Genomic DNA, 18,915 nt, shown 5'->3' with positions numbered 1-18,915 from the left:
TTTTTTTTGTCCTCTGTGGCTCACATCTTACAAAGGCTAATGCGCTGGCACTAATTTAAAATTTCTTGAGACTAAACTTTGGGCAGGTGGAAAGATTGAAGATGGGTGAAGTTGTATCAGCAAGGAAGCTGCAGTTCCTTGCCAAGCAGCAGTGTAAGAACAAAAACTCTCCTCCTTAACGTTGCAGTGTTCCTGGTGGTTGTCCATGCCAAATTTGCAACCCCGGTTGCAGTCCTTCACCACATAAAATCATTAATGCTGGGTGTTGTTTCCCAGTGAATAATGATCTCTCAGTGCCCCCTGCCATTCCTCCTTGATTCTGATACTTATAGTCCCTACAATTTTCCCAAATTTCAGCACCTCCTGGCATGGACAGAAGGTGCTCAGTGAAACCTCTAATGAATGAATAAATAGCAAGTTCTAGTTTGCCTTAGTCAGTGTTAAAATTTGAGCAAACAAGCGGAGGAAGATTTCCTTTCTCCTTCCAGGTAAACCACCCATGTTCCTTTCAGCTGCCTACCTTCTTTGGAAGCCCAGGGAAGACGGTCTGAATTTGGCTGGGGTTTCTGTGCTTGCTCTCACTTTACTCTGTACTCAAAACTCAGTATCCTTTCATTTAACACTGAAAGCAACCCATTGAGACGACGACCACTACTCTAACTCCACACCCGTACTAACGATCGGGCTTACTAGTTTAGCTTGATGGACCTCAGACCCTCTGTCCAAGACTGCTTGCGTGACGATAAGGGTCTTGTCCAGTTCCTGTTCCTGGACATCTTCTTTCGTCTGGGAATAATCAAGTGTGCAAAATTCTATATGTGCTGGTTTTCCCCTAAAGAGCCGTCTTCAGCATCACTCTTTAGGTCTGATATCATCTCCTTGTTATAGAAATGGATTAAAGATGTCGCTCCCCTTGAATAAGAATTTTGCAGAAAAGGACCTCAGAGAAAGTATCCTGGGTAGAAAATAAATCACAAATTGAAGGCAAAAAAAGAAAACAGAAGGTAGACTTAGAAGAGGAACGATATACTGGTGGGAAGATGAATGAGAGGAGAGAGCCAGATACAAGGGATATAATTCTGAGGGCCTAGTAGATAGAAATGAGCAGACTTAGATAAACCAGGTGGGCATGAAAATCGCACTATAGGAAGGAAGGATGTTTAGTTTGGGAGAATCACAATCTAAATAAGAAAATGAAATAAGTAAAAATAAATAAGAATTATATCACTTGTAAGGTATTTGGGGGATATTAGACACTATTTGGAATTGCTGTGTCTCACAAACATCTTTTGAATTACCCCTTTACTCACACTCAGGAACTAGAAACAAGAAATTATCTTTGAGAAATGGACTTTAAAAGGAAGGTTTGAAAAAGGAGAAGCAGATAGAGTGGTAGCTGGAGTAGTCAACTTTATGAACCTGAGGAACTTAGAACTCAGTGTGTTATTTTATTTTATTTTATTTTATTTTATTTTATTTTATTTTTAAGATTTATTTATTTTTTCGTAAGAGACACACAGAGAGAGGCAGAGACACAGGCAGAGGGAGAAGCAGTCCCCATCCAGGGAGCCTGATGCGGGACTCGATCCCGGGTCTCCAGGATCACGCCCTGAGCCAAAAACAGACACTCCACTCCTGAGCCCCCCAGGCGCCCCAGAACTCAGTATTTTAGAACTATAATCCCAATTCTGATGCCACCAAAACAGTTTGCAGGTTTAAGAAATATATTGGGAAAAGCCAGCGCACATGGGAAAGGCTGTTATTTTGATTCCTTTATCTAAACTGAGTATATATGAGGGGACAATGATCTCATTTGGTTTGCCCATAAGAAATTCTAGGCAATGAAAATGGTTGAGCAGGATTAATTCTATAGGAACCCAAATTTGTCCCTGGGAGAAAAAAAAACTGGAGAAATTAGTGCTTATTGGAGAAATTAGTGCTTATTGATTAACATATTAGATACAGTTCAGTGGATATGTCTTAAATCTTGGCTCTGCGCTAAAACAGTCTCCTTCAGCCTGGCGGTGTTGTTATCTCCATCCTCTGTTACATGCTTCAAGATGTTTTTAATTGTTTTTCTTGAGACAATTTCTGGCTCCTCATCTAAACAATCAAGTGTAATTTTTGAAGAATGTCACATTTCCACAGAATAAACAACACAACTGCCAACCCTAAACTCCTCTATTCAAACCACAGTCTTAAGAGGTTTAAAGCACAGAAATAGACCACGAGGCAATCTTCCTCAAGGTCTTGGGAAGTGGCCAGACGAGTGTTTATAGTCCTCATATTTGCTGATGTTCTGTTTTGCTTGTGCACATTCTTAGCTGTTTCCCCCTGTGGCTTTTTTCCAAATGAGATTCTTCTTTCTTCTACCCTAGCCAAGTACCCACTACTTCCTTTTCTGTTGCTGATTTCAGGCATGATAAGGTTGGCCAACACGGGGCTATTCATGGTGGGGCGTTATCTTAATTCAACTCATTGCTGTAACTAACTGTCAGCACTTATTTCTCCAGGGTGCTTAATAGCTAAATTTATTTAATAAACAAGTCAGGGCGGGGGTGAGAAATTAAATGTCTCTGAGCATCCCTTTGGTATTAATCCCAGCAATTTCCCAGCTGCGATTTGATAGAAAGCTGCATTCGTTACTCTGGTTACCAAGGGGAAATGCAGGGGACACTGGCAAGGTCTCCCTAGTGATGGAGGTGTCACTAGAAGTACCCGCCACCCCTCTCCATTGATAAAGTCATTCCCTAGAGCTGTCGTCCATTTCCCAGCGGCTTAAGAAGAAACAGGAATCTCTTTGTAGAAATGATTTAGGGTTCTTGTTAATAGAAAAAACTGACCGATACAGAACACTCTCTTCCTTCGGATTTTATTCCAAAACCATTATGTGAGTGTGTTCTGGTATTTTCTAGGGTCAGGGAGTACATAGATGCGAAGAGTCCTGAGGCCTACCGTGATGACTCCCATTTTCCTTCTGTTCCCGTCACTAACCCCGTTACTCACAAACATACACTCTAACCTGTAGAAGAATTCGACGAGAGCAGAGGTTTTGGGGTGGAGGGAGGTACCTCAGAGCGTTAGTTAGGTCAGGGAGAGTGGGAAGAGGGGCCTGCTGACAGTCAACTCCGATAGCTTCGCTGGAAGTTACGTGGGATGAAGCGCACAGCTGGAATGATCGCTGCTTGCTCCAGCGGGGATGAAGAACTACTGAGATGAGGCTGAGGACAGAAACCTCATTAACGTTTGTGTCATTAGAGTGTTGTGTTTGATATGTGTCATATATTTGATTGGCATCTATATTTGATTTTATTTGATTGACAATATATGACATATATTTGGTATATGTCACCCTGATTCTGTCCTCATCGGTTGCCAAGAGGCAGTCTAAGGAGCTCTCAAAAATACGGACACACGTAGCATCAGTAGAACGTAATTTTATCGAAGACAGTACAATTTCCGCATTGTTAGCCATTTATGGGATGAATATGTGCAACCAAAGGAAAATGGCTGCAAGTGAATCTGCCTTTAATCTAAACCTTTCATGGATCAGGAGGTTTTTTTTTTAAAGCGTGTATCCCGAAAGGTGAGATCGCAAGTGAAGATTATGTCTACGGTATTTCCTTTGTGAAGGGGAAGAAACAGAAATCTCACCTACCACATGCCTGCGCTAATGTGTCACCACACTGAACCGAAGGGATCTGAGGGAGAATACGATGGAAATTACATTTTTGGTTTATTTCCAGTGGCACCATGTTCTATCTCCTGTATGAAAATAACACTACTGAACTAATGATAGCCAGGCAGGTGCATACTGTTGTATTTTTAATTGCACTGACATATTTCTATTTATGCATTGAACTTGCCCGCACATGCCCCAACACCCGCTCCCCCAGACGGACCCACACAAAGTCCTCTTTGGGATCAGTGGTGTGCATGTCCATGCAAGTGGGCTAAAGTTAAGGTGCAGGCAAACCACAGGATGCATCCACACAGGCTAGTTGGCCCATGAGGGGATCGACCTGTGATATGGGCATCACTACCGCCAGATCCGAACCACTTAGGTTCACAGTCCATAGTCCCGCTCTGACACCGGGCACTCTCACCAGACCTCAATGAGGTGCTCTCCGGTTGCATTCTTGAACATTATCTGATGATGCTAATTTTGGTTTTATTCATGGAAGAGAAATACATAGAGATATGTGATCAAGACTTTTCATACAAAATCTGCTATATTAAGGCATTTAAATAATTCAAGAGAACTGAAAACACAAAGCATCGGTTTCTTACATTTTTTAATTAATTTTCAGGTCCTGTAGATATCAATATTCTAGCTAAATGTAATCCCTGCTTATCAAACCCATGTAAGAATGATGGCACCTGTAACAATGATCCAGTCGACTTCTATCGCTGTACCTGTCCATATGGTTTCAAGGTAAGTAGAAGCTTTTGAGGGAGCCATGGTCTGAAAACACAACTTTCTTTGGTGGGTTCTCATTATTCTGTTGTGTTTTCTCCATGTACTGAGATCTCCTCTGTTTACTCTTGACTTGACTTGGCCATTCCTTCTCCAGGGGCAGGACTGTGATGTCCCAATCCACGCATGCATCAGTAACCCATGTACACATGGAGGAACTTGCCACTTAAAGGAGGGAGAAAAAGATGGATTCTGGTAGGTCACTCATCTAGAATATTCTTTCTGAAGCGTTGGAGCATGAGTAAGCAGACATTCATTTTCCTTTTCAGGTCAAGGGGTATTATCCTTAACGCCGGAAATTTATTTCACAAGGACAATATAGATTAGTCCTTCTCAGAGATACTGTGATATAAAAAACAAGTGGAGAGATTACAGTATTCTCAGCTCAGGATGCTATAAAAAGCAAGAAATGTTTAAGACGTGCAGGTGCGTGCATTAGGATTCACGCAGTCAGATGAGGTCAAGACAAAGTAGTAGTTCTGTTATGCTAATTAATAGCCAGGGGTCTCCTACTTCAAGTCCTGTATTCATCTGTTGCTTTGTGTATTGTTTTAACCGACAGTGTGTAATGATAAGCTGCAGGTCCCACGGAAACAGAAAATTAATGATTCATTTCCAGGCCACAAAATGAGGAGACGAACATGCTGTGAACATTTTTAATCTGGAGTTATTTAATCGTACGGTACAATTACTTCAGGTGTATTTCATGAATTATGAAATAGAGTTCTTATGATGACAGTAATCATTTCACATAAGAGTGTTAATCTCCTGCAAAGCTTGTTAGAAACACCACTTTTTATAATAAAAATTCTTCAGCTCTGCGTACCGTTATGAAATGGTCACGCTTCCAGTACGACTACTCCCCAAGATTATTCTGATACGCATCGAGTGAAGTATACGATGTTTTTATTGTCATTGAAAAACTGTATTTGTTGAGACTTGAAGAGAACGTGTACATTTTATGATGACAAGGAAGATGTAATTTAATTTTTATATTTCTCTTTTGTTTTGAGACGTGGAAGACATTACTACAGCTGTGGTAGGAGATAGTGTCATTTTTTTAAGTCAGAATTCGTGCCTCCTCATTTATGAGCAGAGAAGCATGAGTCATTTTATTAGAGCACAAGTTGATATTAAGATATCTAGGGCTGTAAACTTTGCTTGTGTTTTAGAGCCGCGAATACGTTGGATTTATTGACTTACAGGACCATGGGGCCATTTGCCATCTTGCGGCCCACGTAAATTTTCTTTTTTTCTTTTTAAATTGTTCCTGACTGGATGCTACCTTAAATCCATGCTTACTACATGTCATTTAAAAGCATTTTAAAGTTCAGTTTCTTACAGTTAAAACCTCTGTAATTGATGAGAATGTTTAGCTTTTTTTTCAGTATTCGGACCATATGGCTTTAAAATGCAGCAAAGAACATGTCTTTTGCCTTCTCTCCCCGCTGGCGTTCAGGTGTATTTGTGCCGATGGATTTGAAGGAGAAAATTGTGAAGTCAATGTTGATGACTGTGAAGATAATGACTGTGAAAATAACTCTACGTGTGTCGATGGAATTAATAACTACACATGCCTTTGTCCGCCTGAGTACACAGGTAGGAAGAGCAGGGGATTCTGTGCCGTCAATAGGGTCTCTGTTTGAAAGCATCATTGGCCATGGGCTGTATTTGTGTATTAAGCCATTGTATTATTCAATAACCGGTAGGTGTTCCAAAAATTAGATGCAATGTGAATAACAGCTAAGGAGGGTTTCAGCCAAGCCAATGAAAGACGAAGCAGGCTCAGAACACAGGCATCTACATAGAGCCACACTCTCCAGCAGAAAAAGAAATGATCGTTCTGAAGTTTTCAGACCACAGTTGCGTAACATTTTCACGTAAAGCATTTCTCCCGTGCAAACCGACCCACCGATACATACGTGAAAAGGGGGCATTTTTTTTTTCACATTGTCAAAGCATAATTAGGCATTTGAGATGGCTCGTGTCCATACTTGTGTTTTCCCTTAGTAACTCATGTCCTTCTAAATAAAACATAATCAGGAAGATTCTGAGCACTTTGGATAATCATATAATTACCACCTTTTTTTTTTTTTCTTCCTGACGTTTCGTATCTGGGGGTGACATATGCCGTTAAGTCTTTCACAGCAGGTAAACTTCCCTGCACAAACCAATTTGCTGTAAAGGCAACATCAAGTTTAGACCTCCCTGTTATGTCAGATTATCTGTTCTGATTGGTTTCGGCGGCTCTGAGTTACAATCTTGTTTCTTAGCAATAAACCACTTCATTTTAATGTTGATAGAGAAAAGGAGAATGTTACGGATTTTATTTGTAAGAAAAGATGGGGAAGTAGAGTTGTCACTCTATCCAAAATCACCATTCTTATTTTGATGACTATATTTCCTTAACCCTACACTTGTCTACAATTTTAATACATAGTTAAGAATATCAGAGGGTAGGATAACTGTGTGGATGACTGAGGTTAACATCTCTAAACATGAAAAGATGAGAGCACATCTGTATGATTCACTTTCCCAGGGGTTTGTTAGAATAGCATTGAAATTTAAGCTTTTATGGAATACTCAAACTTTGAATTTTAATAAGTAATTTTCTTGGTGGGAAAATGCTAGATAAAATAAAAGCGTTCTGTTTTGACATCCCAGACCTGTTTGCCTTCAAACCTGTCTTTTCCATGATACGTTTTTTTTTTTACACCAGCGAAGCATATCATATGATATGCTACGTGTCTAGTAGAAATCTGAACATGTTGTATCATAATTGTTCCATGATGTACGTGGAGCCCTTCGGCCCCTTAGTGGCTAGTTTGAATTCCTTGATATTTCCCATTAATAGAGGATAGCAAGTATATCCAGTAGGTCTCCATTCTCACATGGTTGGGGAGTTTAGATGCCACATAACTTTCACATTCGCACTCACATTACATGTGTCACACCTCCGAGACTTGCCACTGACCTGCACGCACAGGTCCTGGAGCCCTGGGCGCTGCCCTGAGAATCTGAGTTTTGTTGACTGAGCTGATTTAGACTTGTACAGGAAACCCAGTGTTTGCACTAAAATCGGTACCTGTTACCCTCTTAGGATAGAAGAATTCGGTTTTCCTATCATGGCTCTGATCATTACTGGAAGGGCTTAATTCATTTAATTTTGGTAGCCTCTTTAAACTCATCTGCACTGACCTGGACAGATCGGACCCCAGCAGCTCAAGCACACCTGGGTTCGCCCGTGTGCTCCTGAGCACGAAAATCAAGAATTTATCTAAATCCCCTCATGAGAACCTCAGCTTGAAAGCACCATGTATTCAGTTCCTACACACTGTTTTTTTAGGATAATTTACATCAGGTGGCAGCTCTTCTCAGTTGGTTTGGAAGGGTCCCCCTGCTTTGGCTGTAGATTTACTGTATCTTATTCCTTATCCATTTCTTTTGAGTCTTATTTTACCTTCTCTCCCCTCATTTTCCAAGCTTCCTTCTAGCACCTGCTCCTCTCGAACACGTTTTCTCCATCCTAAGTGATTTTGTTCAGTGCCACTTCCTCTGAGAAGTGTCATGAAGCCTCATTTCCGTCTGTCCGATTGCTTCATCTGAAACATATCAACCCCGAAACTTAGCAAAACCCCTTTTTAGCCAAAATATGACATCTATAAAAGCCATCATGTGGAAATCTGCCATGACTGGTTACCCCAGAGTCATGGGGCTCTCAACAAGAACTGAGACTCCGACATGTTTTTAGCCAAAGCAATCGCAAATACTGGCTTGCCTTAGTATGGGCAAAGGATGAACAAAAACATTGAACTCACTAGAAAGCTCGCAGCATACAGCACATGCAGACATTGCCCCGGTAACTGGGCTGGGTCCTGTGGTCAACCAGGAGCTTGACAGTGGGCATCAGAGCAGGTATCTCTACCAGGCACATTTGTCACTCATCCATTAGCTGTCGTATTTTTGTCCATATGTGAAATGAGCTCATTTACAAAATATCAAGCAACCATCTGCAGATTTTGAAATCGGTGGCACATAAATGGCCTTTAATTATAGGAAAGCATAAATCGGACTCTAGAGTTTCATATCATGCTTCATCCAAGTCTGTAGTGAGGGGGGAATTTTTGTTGTTGTTAATAATATGGCTGTATTGTTTTAGATTTAAGATTGGAATCTGATTAATGAGTAGGAGACCTGGGAAAAGAAACCCCGGCTGTGCTCAGGGAATATAATCATGTTGTCATTGCTTAAAAATCACTCAAGTCACAAGTTGCTTTTCTGTTTGGAGATGTTTTGCTCTATACCGCCAAAGGCAGACAATGAGAAAGTGAACTGTTGAGCAGGAACAAATAAAATTTCATGGGAAAAGGCTGTAAATTATTATGGTGAAAGGTCTTACATTTGGCACCCATGTCAAGAGTCAGAAATGGACATGATGTTGTTAACAGAAAATTCAGAGATCTGCAAGCCGTCTGACAGAGAACTCACGATTTGATGGGCAGGCTCTAAAATGGAGCTAAAAATATCCAAAACAAAATGAACTGCCATTGGGAAATTAAATTTATTTAAACCCTTGTGACCAAAACATCCCAGTAAATAGTTATTGATTTATTAAAGGAGAAAACTCTCTGTTCTTTCCTCCTGCAGGGATTGACAGCATAAATTTTAAGGGTCAATATTGTTTTTTATTATCTAATCCTTGCTCTGCCTTCCCCACCAGAGCTCTCAAAACTATTCTTTTCTACCCAACTCAGCGTAGTATCTATCCTCCTAGTTGTGTCATATGACTGTTGGTAGCTAGTATTTTTTGGATGAGATTAATTTTTGGAAATTTTAATTCACTGTGATTTTAAATTAACATTACTATGCTACAGATTCAGGAGGTAGGACTCTGGAATTATTAAACAAATAATTTAAAAATTCACTCTAGGATTTTAATTTTAGCTTGTGAGATCGTTTTTGTTTTTCTTTTAATCATTACTATATCCTTCCTAAAAACAGCACATACCTTGGAGAAATATTTTCAAGGAATCCCTCAAATTACCTAAGCTCAAAACCTATAAAAGTAAAAATTGTAAACATGGCATCCCTGCAACATTGTCATCTATTCTTAAGCTCAGGTATGAACTTAGGTGTTGAGTTGAAAAATATGTTTTTGCACAGCTCACAGGAGTCAGAACCCTGGATGAACTACATCAACGTTACGTTTCTTAACACTGTTCTCATGGGACCATATACAAAGATAACACAAAATTGGCCACAACATAAACCACAGCATATTAATGGGATTACAGAAATTCTGTGACTGAAAGCTTCCATACAAATTGGGCATGTAAAAACTCAGAATTATTTTGTTGAAAATACTCAGACCATTTTAGTCGTTCCATTTTGTACCATTATTTCTTCGCTTTCCAAATCTCCAATGCTCCCACACAAACCGTGAAGTGCATAGCTTCAAGAGGTAGAGCTGGTTGTTAAATAAACTGGCTTAGACACAGACCTATGGCTCCCTGTGTGATGGCCTTAACCTTTTGCCTCGTTTACTCCATGTTTGTGCGTCTGGCCCGCCGTAGGTAAGAAATCTAAGCCTTGCTTCAGTTTGCTCTCACCCTTGGCTTCTCTGTTGTTAATGCTGCGCATTGGCTTCGTGTGCTCTGCTGTTGTATTGCAATGTAAAAAGTCTTTTGTCTCTTCTGTCTTTGTCGCTGCCAGCTGCTAATCTGAATGAGGTGGAAAAAGGTTAGTTGCCTTTTAAGTCTATTATGATTTCCATTTTAGTTTCCCTCTTTCTTTTAAAGCTACATAGATTTCATTGTGTGTACATGATGAAAGGAATGTTGGCAAAATCTGAAATTAATATGTCAAATCCGTCCCTCAGATCCTTGACATGGAGAGCTATGCCAAACACTGTAAAAGGGGCATCTGAAGTGCACTTTATCAATTTCTAGAAACCTATGAAAATGTACCCTGAGTGAGAAGAAGGGGTGGCTAAAAAGAAAGACTAATACTTTCTACTTCCTACTTGGTTTTATGCTTCTACTTTTTAAAGATCTCACAAACAAGAATAACTTTTACAATGAAAACCAGATCATTCAGTACAGTAGATAGGGTACAGATAGAAAAATTTTTAAATAGTGGGAATTTCCTTATACCTCTTAACTAACATCGTTAGTAATTTGAAACATGGAAAATATTGGAAGATGTATATATTTATTAAAACATTTTATAAAATAAATATTACAAAGCCCAGGAGGTTGATTTTTAGACTCACATTGTCAAAACACATTATGGAATGTCATGAGGATTTGGCAGTATTTCTAAAGCATAAAAAAAAAACCTATATCTAATCATTGATGTCAACATGGTCCACATAGTTCCCCAAAAACATCAGGGGCCCGGGAAAAGACGTCCTAGAGTAATGCTAGTGATAGGCATTTCTGGGGAATTATCCTGGAGTATTTGTGAAATTCCATCATAAAGATTCAGAATGATTACTAACAACATTGGATTTTTACTCATTCAGCTGACTAGATGTCTTCACATGTCACATGCAGGCACGGCATCCTAACAGGAACACAATATGTGCTTGTCTTGACATTTCCGGTTGTATGTAAAGCATTTGCAGTGGGATAATAGGGTTAACGTGGAATGCATTATATAGCAGTTCTCCTCTTCTCTGCCTACTAAGGACTTCATTATTTTTTTTTCTCTGTTGCATTACTTAGGTGATATGCTGTGTTTGGTCACTTACTATGTACAGAGTTAAGTTGAAAACATGGGGAAAAAATAATAAAAATTAAAATTAAAAAAAAAAAAACATGGGAAAACATGGCTTCATATTTTAGAATGTTAAAATATAGCCTGTGCAGTTCTTGGAGGATTAATGAATCCAATACTATTGTTGGTCAAATGTCCCCTTTTCTTTTTACAAGTACTAAAGCAGTTAGTGGTCTGGACAGGGATGTTTAAGGTTTGATTCCATCTCAGAAACACAATAGCAATTGTTCTGTTATAGGAATATGTCCTTAAATAGTTATCTATACTCTCAGGAACTAGCTTGGCTGTGTGATAGGGTTTTAAATCACCATGTGGTTTCATATGTTGACTAAATTTCATGCTTATGTTTATAAAAATGCCTTCTCTTTCCAAGAATCTGCTGCTGACTGAATTTGCTTCAAAAAGCAGTCAAACTCTACTCTATTTTTTGATCCGAAACTTAACTAGAAATTAAATTTCAGCTTCTTTAGAGCAGAGAGTAGCTTTCTTAAATAAAGAGAAACTCCATAATTTGGTGATGTATTAATTTACAAAACACCGTAGATGTGAACAATAAGGATTTAAGTAATAACTTGTATAAAATAGGAAAACATTTTACCCAAGGTTACACACTTTGCAAGTAGGGATGCAAATGGAAACCACCATCTAACTGACCCCAAGGCATGCACTGCGATTGGGAGTAGGGGTGGCTTCCATTGGAATCAGTCTCTTCCTGTTTGCTGCTATCTTCCAGGCTTGGAATCTTTTTACATCCCATAGTGGCTCTGTCTATGGTTTAGGGTAAACAAGCTCTTCTTCTGCTGTCTCTTCATCTTGCTGTATATAATAGTCTTTTATGTCCATTTGAAAAGAGTGAAGCTGTAGCCACAAAATGCAGGTGCAGGCAGTCTATTTTATCTACACATGAAAAAAAAAAAAAAAGAAGAAAGTGCCTAACCAATGCCTGCACAATTAATTAAATATTTTCCCTGATAACTAGGCTACCTTCCATCACAAAGGGCAGGTTGGGGTACTGATGAATTTGTGTAGCTAATGAGAAAAGCTCAGGTTTCTTATCCTGGCACGAGGTTATCAACTCTGGGACTTTTTGCATTTTTTTTTTCTTCTGGGAAACAGGGATAGTGACATCTGCCCACCTCACATAGGTGCTTGAGAGTAAGATGGAAGATTGTCTGGGGAAATACCGTACAGTGTTAAATGTCTGTACTTCAAAAATACCAGGGACTGCTATTCTAATGTCATAAGAATTCTTAAGGGAAATTTGATAGAGAAAATCTTACCTGAAGTAAATTATATGTGCGAGGGAAATTTCTCTCCCCATATTTTTCAGTACGTCTTTCTTTAAATTATTATTTTGTATTTCTGTTTTCTTTTCCATGCACATTTCAAATGGAAAGACTTCAGGAAGGTCTTTGATTCTCTTTACCCCTTTATTCGTCTTTGACGTATAAGGAAATATTAAATGCTGAACAACTCTTGGGTTTCACAGTTTTGTTTGTTTGGGGCGGTTTTTTTTTTTAGGTTTTGTGTATATTTTTAAATTTTTATGATCCCTTAATAACAGTGACTCTTACTGCTGTTTATTCTGCCTCAAAATACATAACACTTTAAGTCAAAGTCAATATACGTGCAATCATGCTCGCAGTGTGTTTTAACTCGAGAGAATATTCTAGAAGCCTAATAAGATTGTGTAGTTTGCCTTCTTCTTCCTACCTTTCAAAGTCTTCTTAAATTTGAATCTCAGAAAACCTGTTAAAGGTCCTGTTTGCTCTTTAGTTAGTAGGCAGGACCCATTCAGCCCAAAACAACAGTTTAGCTTTACTAAGCCTTATTTCAATCTAGTCTGGATTTATTTATTTTGAAAACAGATTTAAATATTTCTAGAGTTTCAGTAGTTGTTGGAATTGGCTACATTATTTAGCCCCAATGTTCCAATGAGGAAGTACTGAAAAACACCTCTTTTTTGTTTATTTTGGGGAGAGGCAAGTTTTTTATTTTAAAAAATCAAAAGATATTTATTGAGAAAATACCTTATACAGGACACTGTGCTAAGCATCAAACGTGATTTTGTTAAATGCATAAAACATGATCCCTGTCTACCAGGCAAACTATTTGGCTTTGTTTCCTCACTTTGAGTTCAATTTGGGTCAGTCATTTCACCAGTACAAAGCCATCATGTGTCATACCCCAAGAAAGTGGCATAATATACTTAAACTTTACTATTTGATAAGTAAAAAGTCTTTTCTGAATGAAGGCAAATTTAGCGTTCTAGTGAACAAGGCATTACGGAGCAACCCATTTCATAATATTTAGAACAAAAATAAGAACATAAAACAATTTTCCTTGTTTAAAACATCTCATTATCCACATTTACAGAATATTTTCTTGAGCCTTCCTATTTTGAATTATAATTAATTTTATCTCATGATGTTATTCTGTGACAAGGTACGCCTTCTACACATGGCCCATTTTGTACACCTTTTGCACCCAGAGGACATTTCTCAGTGGATATTGGATCTTCATGAACCCCCTCCCCTCAAGATAATTTCCTTATATAGAAATATAACCATGGAATTAATTAAGTTTAGAGAAGTAGAGATGATCTGGGTAGTTTATTGATCATATTTTGGTGGCCACTGAACTTTCTAATTGATAGGATGAATTTCAGTGTAGTGGACACAAATAAGAAACCATCATATTATTGAAAAGAATCCTCAGGAAGACTTGGTTCTTAAAAAAGAAAAGGAGGAGGAAGACAAACAGTTCATCCATCTCCTTGCTACACTGAAAGGTCTCTGAGAGTAAAGAGAATGTTTTTCTTTATATGAATGAAGAACAAATGGGAAATGTACAATTTTTTTTATAGGAATGGGATGGAATGTTTAAATTTTGGTCACGAGAAACATTCAGGTCCATTTATCTTACCTTTCTCAACCATGCCACTTAAGTGCTGATACTCCCATGTCTATCATTCCTGAATTCACACACTCCATTTCCAATTGGAATGGTTATTCTTTTGCAATGAGACGGTAGATAGTGCAGCTCGTCCGGCCTGCCAGGGCATACCTCGGGCTGGGCTCTTGGAACACAGATCTGCTACAGGGATTCCTTATTCTCTGTTCGTCCTTGCATTGTTCTTTATACCATCTGGGTCTCCTTCATGAATGTTCTTAAAGTTTTTTCCTTTGAAAAGCAATCAAAAAGTGCTCTCTTCCACCTTTTTCAATAGCCATCGAGTACCCGGTTTGTGCCAGGCAATTTGCTAGTCAGTGGAATGGGAATGAGGAGGTGTAAAAATATCAGTAAAGGTATCCTCTGCACTCAAGTTGTACTTATAAGAAATTAAATCTCATTTATTTCATCCTAGTTTCATCAAAACTAGGTTGCTGTTTTTGATACCTTCCCTTGCTGTGCCAATTCAAGTAAGGTAAAATTAGGACCATTTATTCAGGATTTTCTTGAGGCAAACAAGAACTTCAAAATGCAAATATTTGAAGAATGATGCATCTCCAGAACTCTGTCCTGGAGATTGACCAGATTTCCTCCCCTGTTATATTTGAAAATGTCATAACAGATTAAGTTTAACACTAGAATGCTGGTTCAGTTATTCAGATTGCTGTCATAAGCTCCCTATGATTATCATTATTAATGATCCTTTTTGTATTAAAAAAAAAAGTTTGGTGATAATTTATAAATGGGAACAAGAACAGTGGGCAGTGTCAGCCCAGGACCCTCCTCTCTCCCTTCATATATCTATGATTTCCAGAATGGGCTCTGAAACTTTTTTCTGTTTCAGAGAAAAAAATCTGGTTATGTTAGCAAAAACTAGCAATGGTTGAGTATTCCATCAATGCTATGTACCTATATTTAACATTGTTTTGTTGTAGACGCCCTCAACCTGAATTTATAACTTGTCATTTAACTTTTGGAAAAATTAAAATGAGATGCTTACTGAGTCAAATGTACATTTTCCTATTGCTTTATCAGTCTAAAACAAATGACTATTTTAAACAGAGTGAGAAGTTCAAAAATTTCAGAAATCCTAATCCAGGGGCCAAATAATCAACCCCTTTTCTGCTCAGGCTTTGAGGACTGAATAAACTCATGTGAGACATGCTCTTACTCAAATTTTTTGGCAGATGGAAATCAACAAATTGTCTGATAACTCTTCATACGTATCTTCTTCTTAAAGGCATAGTTAACCTTAGCAAGAGGAGAAAATTTCTTTAGGGGTAATAATGAATTTGAGGACTGTGTAGTATAGTTTTTAAAAATAAATAAAAATAATAAGTCATTCAGCCAGTGTCTAAGCCAGGATGCTGTCCATATTTTAGTCACTAAACAAAGCCCAAGGAATGCTGGAGAATTAGGCTTTATTTTTCTTCTCATTTTTCCAGATTGTAATTTCTCCAGAGTAAGGACCTCATCACATATCATCATGCATGTCCTTTAATCATTTGATGGGTCTATCTCAAAGTATTTCTTCCCAACATTTTATTATGAAAATTATTAAATTTAAAGCAGCTTTGTGTTTTGGTTTAATAAATTCCCACTCCAGAGTACATGTGAGTTAATCCTATTATTAATGGTTGCTTTCCTTTTAACACTATATTTATTAGTTTCAGAAAGCATTTAATGTTAACTCCTATGGACTGTATAATATCTTCATTATTCATTGATTCGCCAAAGAATCACTATAGCTAAAAATTTTCAACAATGCCATGAGTTGAACCAGTATTTTTTTTAAGGAAAATCGTGTTTAAGAAATTTGTGTAAGGGAAATGTAAATTATTAATTCATGACAAGATTCAACTCAGGTATCCTCCAGTTACCATGAGCTTTGATGTCTTTGAGATAAGTTAATAAAACATATTCTTCTTTTTCAATTAATAGTAATATAGATAGTTGGTAGTTATTAATTGTAGCTCTCCGCAAAGTTGAAGCCAGTCTTCCCGTTCATTGTAAAGTTGATGAAACAGACATTGGACTCACTTTCCTCCCTCACTACAAGACACAGTTGCTTTGTAATTCTCTTGGTCTTTGTCACCTTTAATACCCTAAGGGGAGGAGTTTCATTGCAGTCCTCTCGTGTAAGTTCCGTGAGAATAGGCATAAAAGACATTTTGTTGTCATAGTTCACCATTTTACTCCTAGCTTTAACACGGGTCCTCATACATAGTTGACACTCACAATGTATGATGATGTTAAAAATCTGATTGGTTGTCATAATCATGAGAAAAAGCTATAGGGTGATCACTCCATATGGTATCATGGAAGAAGTTTGTAGAATAGTTCCAAAGTACTTGTAAGTTTGGTAATAAGAAATGCAAACAAAAGGATAAGTTAAGATGCTAGGAGTATAAATGAAGGTAACAGGAAGAGCTCCCTGTATCCAAGAAGGAAGGAACATTAAAATCAGCTAGTTTGGGATGCCTGGGCCACTCAGTTGTTGAGCATCTCCCTTTGGGTCAGATGTGATTCCAGGGTCTACTATCAAGTCCCACATCAGGCTCCCCACAAGGAGCCTGCTTCTCCCTCTGCCTGTGTCTCTGCCTCTCTCTGTGTGTCTCATGAATGAATAAATAAATAAAATCTTTTATAAATAAATAAATACATACATACATACATACATACATACATATATAAAATCAGCTCGGTTTATAGATCTAAAATGAAGCAGAAGGCAAGGCCAATTGCAGGGACCCTTTTCCGTAACAGCCACCAAAGTACATTAGTATTTCTGCCTCACTTCAACAGTGTCACAATATCACAACCTCAGAGACTTCTGGGCACATGCTGACGCTTTGTTCTTACCACTGAATGTAATCATGTCCTGTGCAGCCCAGGGTGATGGTCCCTCTTCTAACCTGCTCTCTGCATTATCCATCTTTGTAGGTTTGTCCTTTTGCATGTGTATGTGTGTGTGAGAGATTACTTTTTTAGAGCCACAGTTGACCTTGCACAACTTCCATTCCAGAAGATCGTTTTACCAATGAAGAATCGGAGCCCAGAACGAAAGAAATAGTTCACTTTCTTGCAACCAGGCCACTGTTTTATAATGAAGAAGTTGCAGAAGGCCATTTGAAGCAATAACTCAGCAACCCAAATATCATCTCACCCATTAAGAGTACTTACTCCCTAGGATTTCTTTATGCTGGCTCAGTCCTCGCTCTAAACAGAGCATTAATTCTGGTGATCTTGCTTCTACTGTTCCACCTACAAGGTGACCATAACCTTTATCATTCAAGTCAGGGCATCTGTGTGAGTTCATTGATGATTACCTTAAGACAAGAGGACTGTCCTGAGCAAGCCAGGATATGTGGTCACATCACCACCATATCAAATTCTTCAGAAAAATCACATTTACAGGCATTCAGTAAATAGTGATTATATTTCCTCCTCAAGAGTGGGCTTTGAGGAACCATTCCCTTTTAGGGGAGTGGGCATCACTCTTGCTTTGCTCCCTCACAGCTCATGCTACTATAACTGTAGAACTTGGCCATTTCCAATCCTACTTTCTGCCAGACTTACCTGATAGACACAATCAGGAAGAAGTGATCCAAGAACTAGATGTCACTTTTTTACAAAAAAAAGACACCTGTTTAGAAGATGCAATGCCTTTTCTTCATAAATTATAGCAGATTATTCACTAGCCTGTCATTCTGAAGAAATAACAATAGGCTTCCTGTTTGACCACTCTCCATTTCTTCTCCAAAACATATCCCTCCCTCTCTCTCTCACACACACCTCTTTTTAAATTCTCACCAAAAAAAATTAAAATAACTAAAAAATAAAAGAAACCAAAAAAATAATAATAATAGAAATAATAAAAGAAACCTTAAAGCATAAGGCAAAAGTAAAAATGAAATCACAATTGCCAGGCAACCACTTTGTTCCATGCTATTACTTTGTCATTGGGGACTTCTAAGGGTATAGAGCTGAAAGCAAATAAAAAATAAAGATTTCCTCGGGTTTAGCAGAGTGGGTTGGAGCCAAATTATGGAGTCCATGTTTGTCTAGGCTCCTGTCTCGAGGGGTTCCTGGGCACTGAAATTTAACCAGTCTTCAAGGACATTGCCCTTAACCACTCCAATGAGCTAACTTACGCTTCCTGCCGTCATGTTAAAAATATAAAGACTTGCTGACAGGATAATAGATTACGATGCTAACTATGTGTAGTAGAATAAAGAACATTTCCACCTTTCCTTTCTATCACCTCATACTACATCATCTCAAGAAGGGAGCTAGGCACTGATGATACTGTCTCAGGCAGGCCCTGGACCATCGAAAGAGCAAACGCAATTGCCTTATTTTCCATTATTCTCCCCTGATGTTTTTCACTAATTCAGTACTGGCTCTAACTACATATATGGAAGGAAGGAAGGAAGGAAGGAAGGAAGGAAGGAAGGAAGGAAGGGAGGAAAGGGAAGGGAGGGAAGGAAGGAAGGAAGGAAGGAAGGAAGGAAGGAAGGAAAGGAAGCAAGCAGGCAGGCTGCATAATGTTCACTCAATTTTGTGAGTTTTAGGGGAAATTTTTCAATAATACCTAAAAGCATAGGAGTGAACAAGTGTTAGTGAATTTTATTTCTATTCGTCATGGAAAACCAATGCAGCTTTCAAATGTCCAACTTTCCTTTACTGGTTGAGATGTAGATATAAAT

General features: G+C 38.4%; 1 protein-coding gene across 6 annotated transcripts in view; it reads left to right on the top strand.

Moving 5' to 3' along the window:
* SLIT2 (slit guidance ligand 2) overlaps positions 1-18,915 on the top strand; it is a 348,732-nt gene that overhangs the window by 299,710 nt on the left and 30,107 nt on the right. For all 6 annotated transcript variants that reach the window (XM_041751158.1, XM_041751156.1, XM_041751157.1 and 3 more), the window contains 3 exons: positions 4,311-4,435; positions 4,575-4,672; positions 5,937-6,076. In XM_041751158.1, coding sequence (XP_041607092.1) covers positions 4,311-4,435; positions 4,575-4,672; positions 5,937-6,076 — 363 coding nt within the window. The remainder of the gene's footprint in view (positions 1-4,310; positions 4,436-4,574; positions 4,673-5,936; positions 6,077-18,915) is intronic.

This window comes from Vulpes lagopus, chromosome 4 (genome assembly GCF_018345385.1).
Source record: "Vulpes lagopus strain Blue_001 chromosome 4, ASM1834538v1, whole genome shotgun sequence".
Classification (NCBI taxonomy): Eukaryota; Metazoa; Chordata; class Mammalia; order Carnivora; family Canidae; genus Vulpes; species Vulpes lagopus.
The sequence above is the reverse complement of the archived record's forward strand: the minus strand, read 5'-3'. Positions and strand labels throughout refer to the sequence as shown.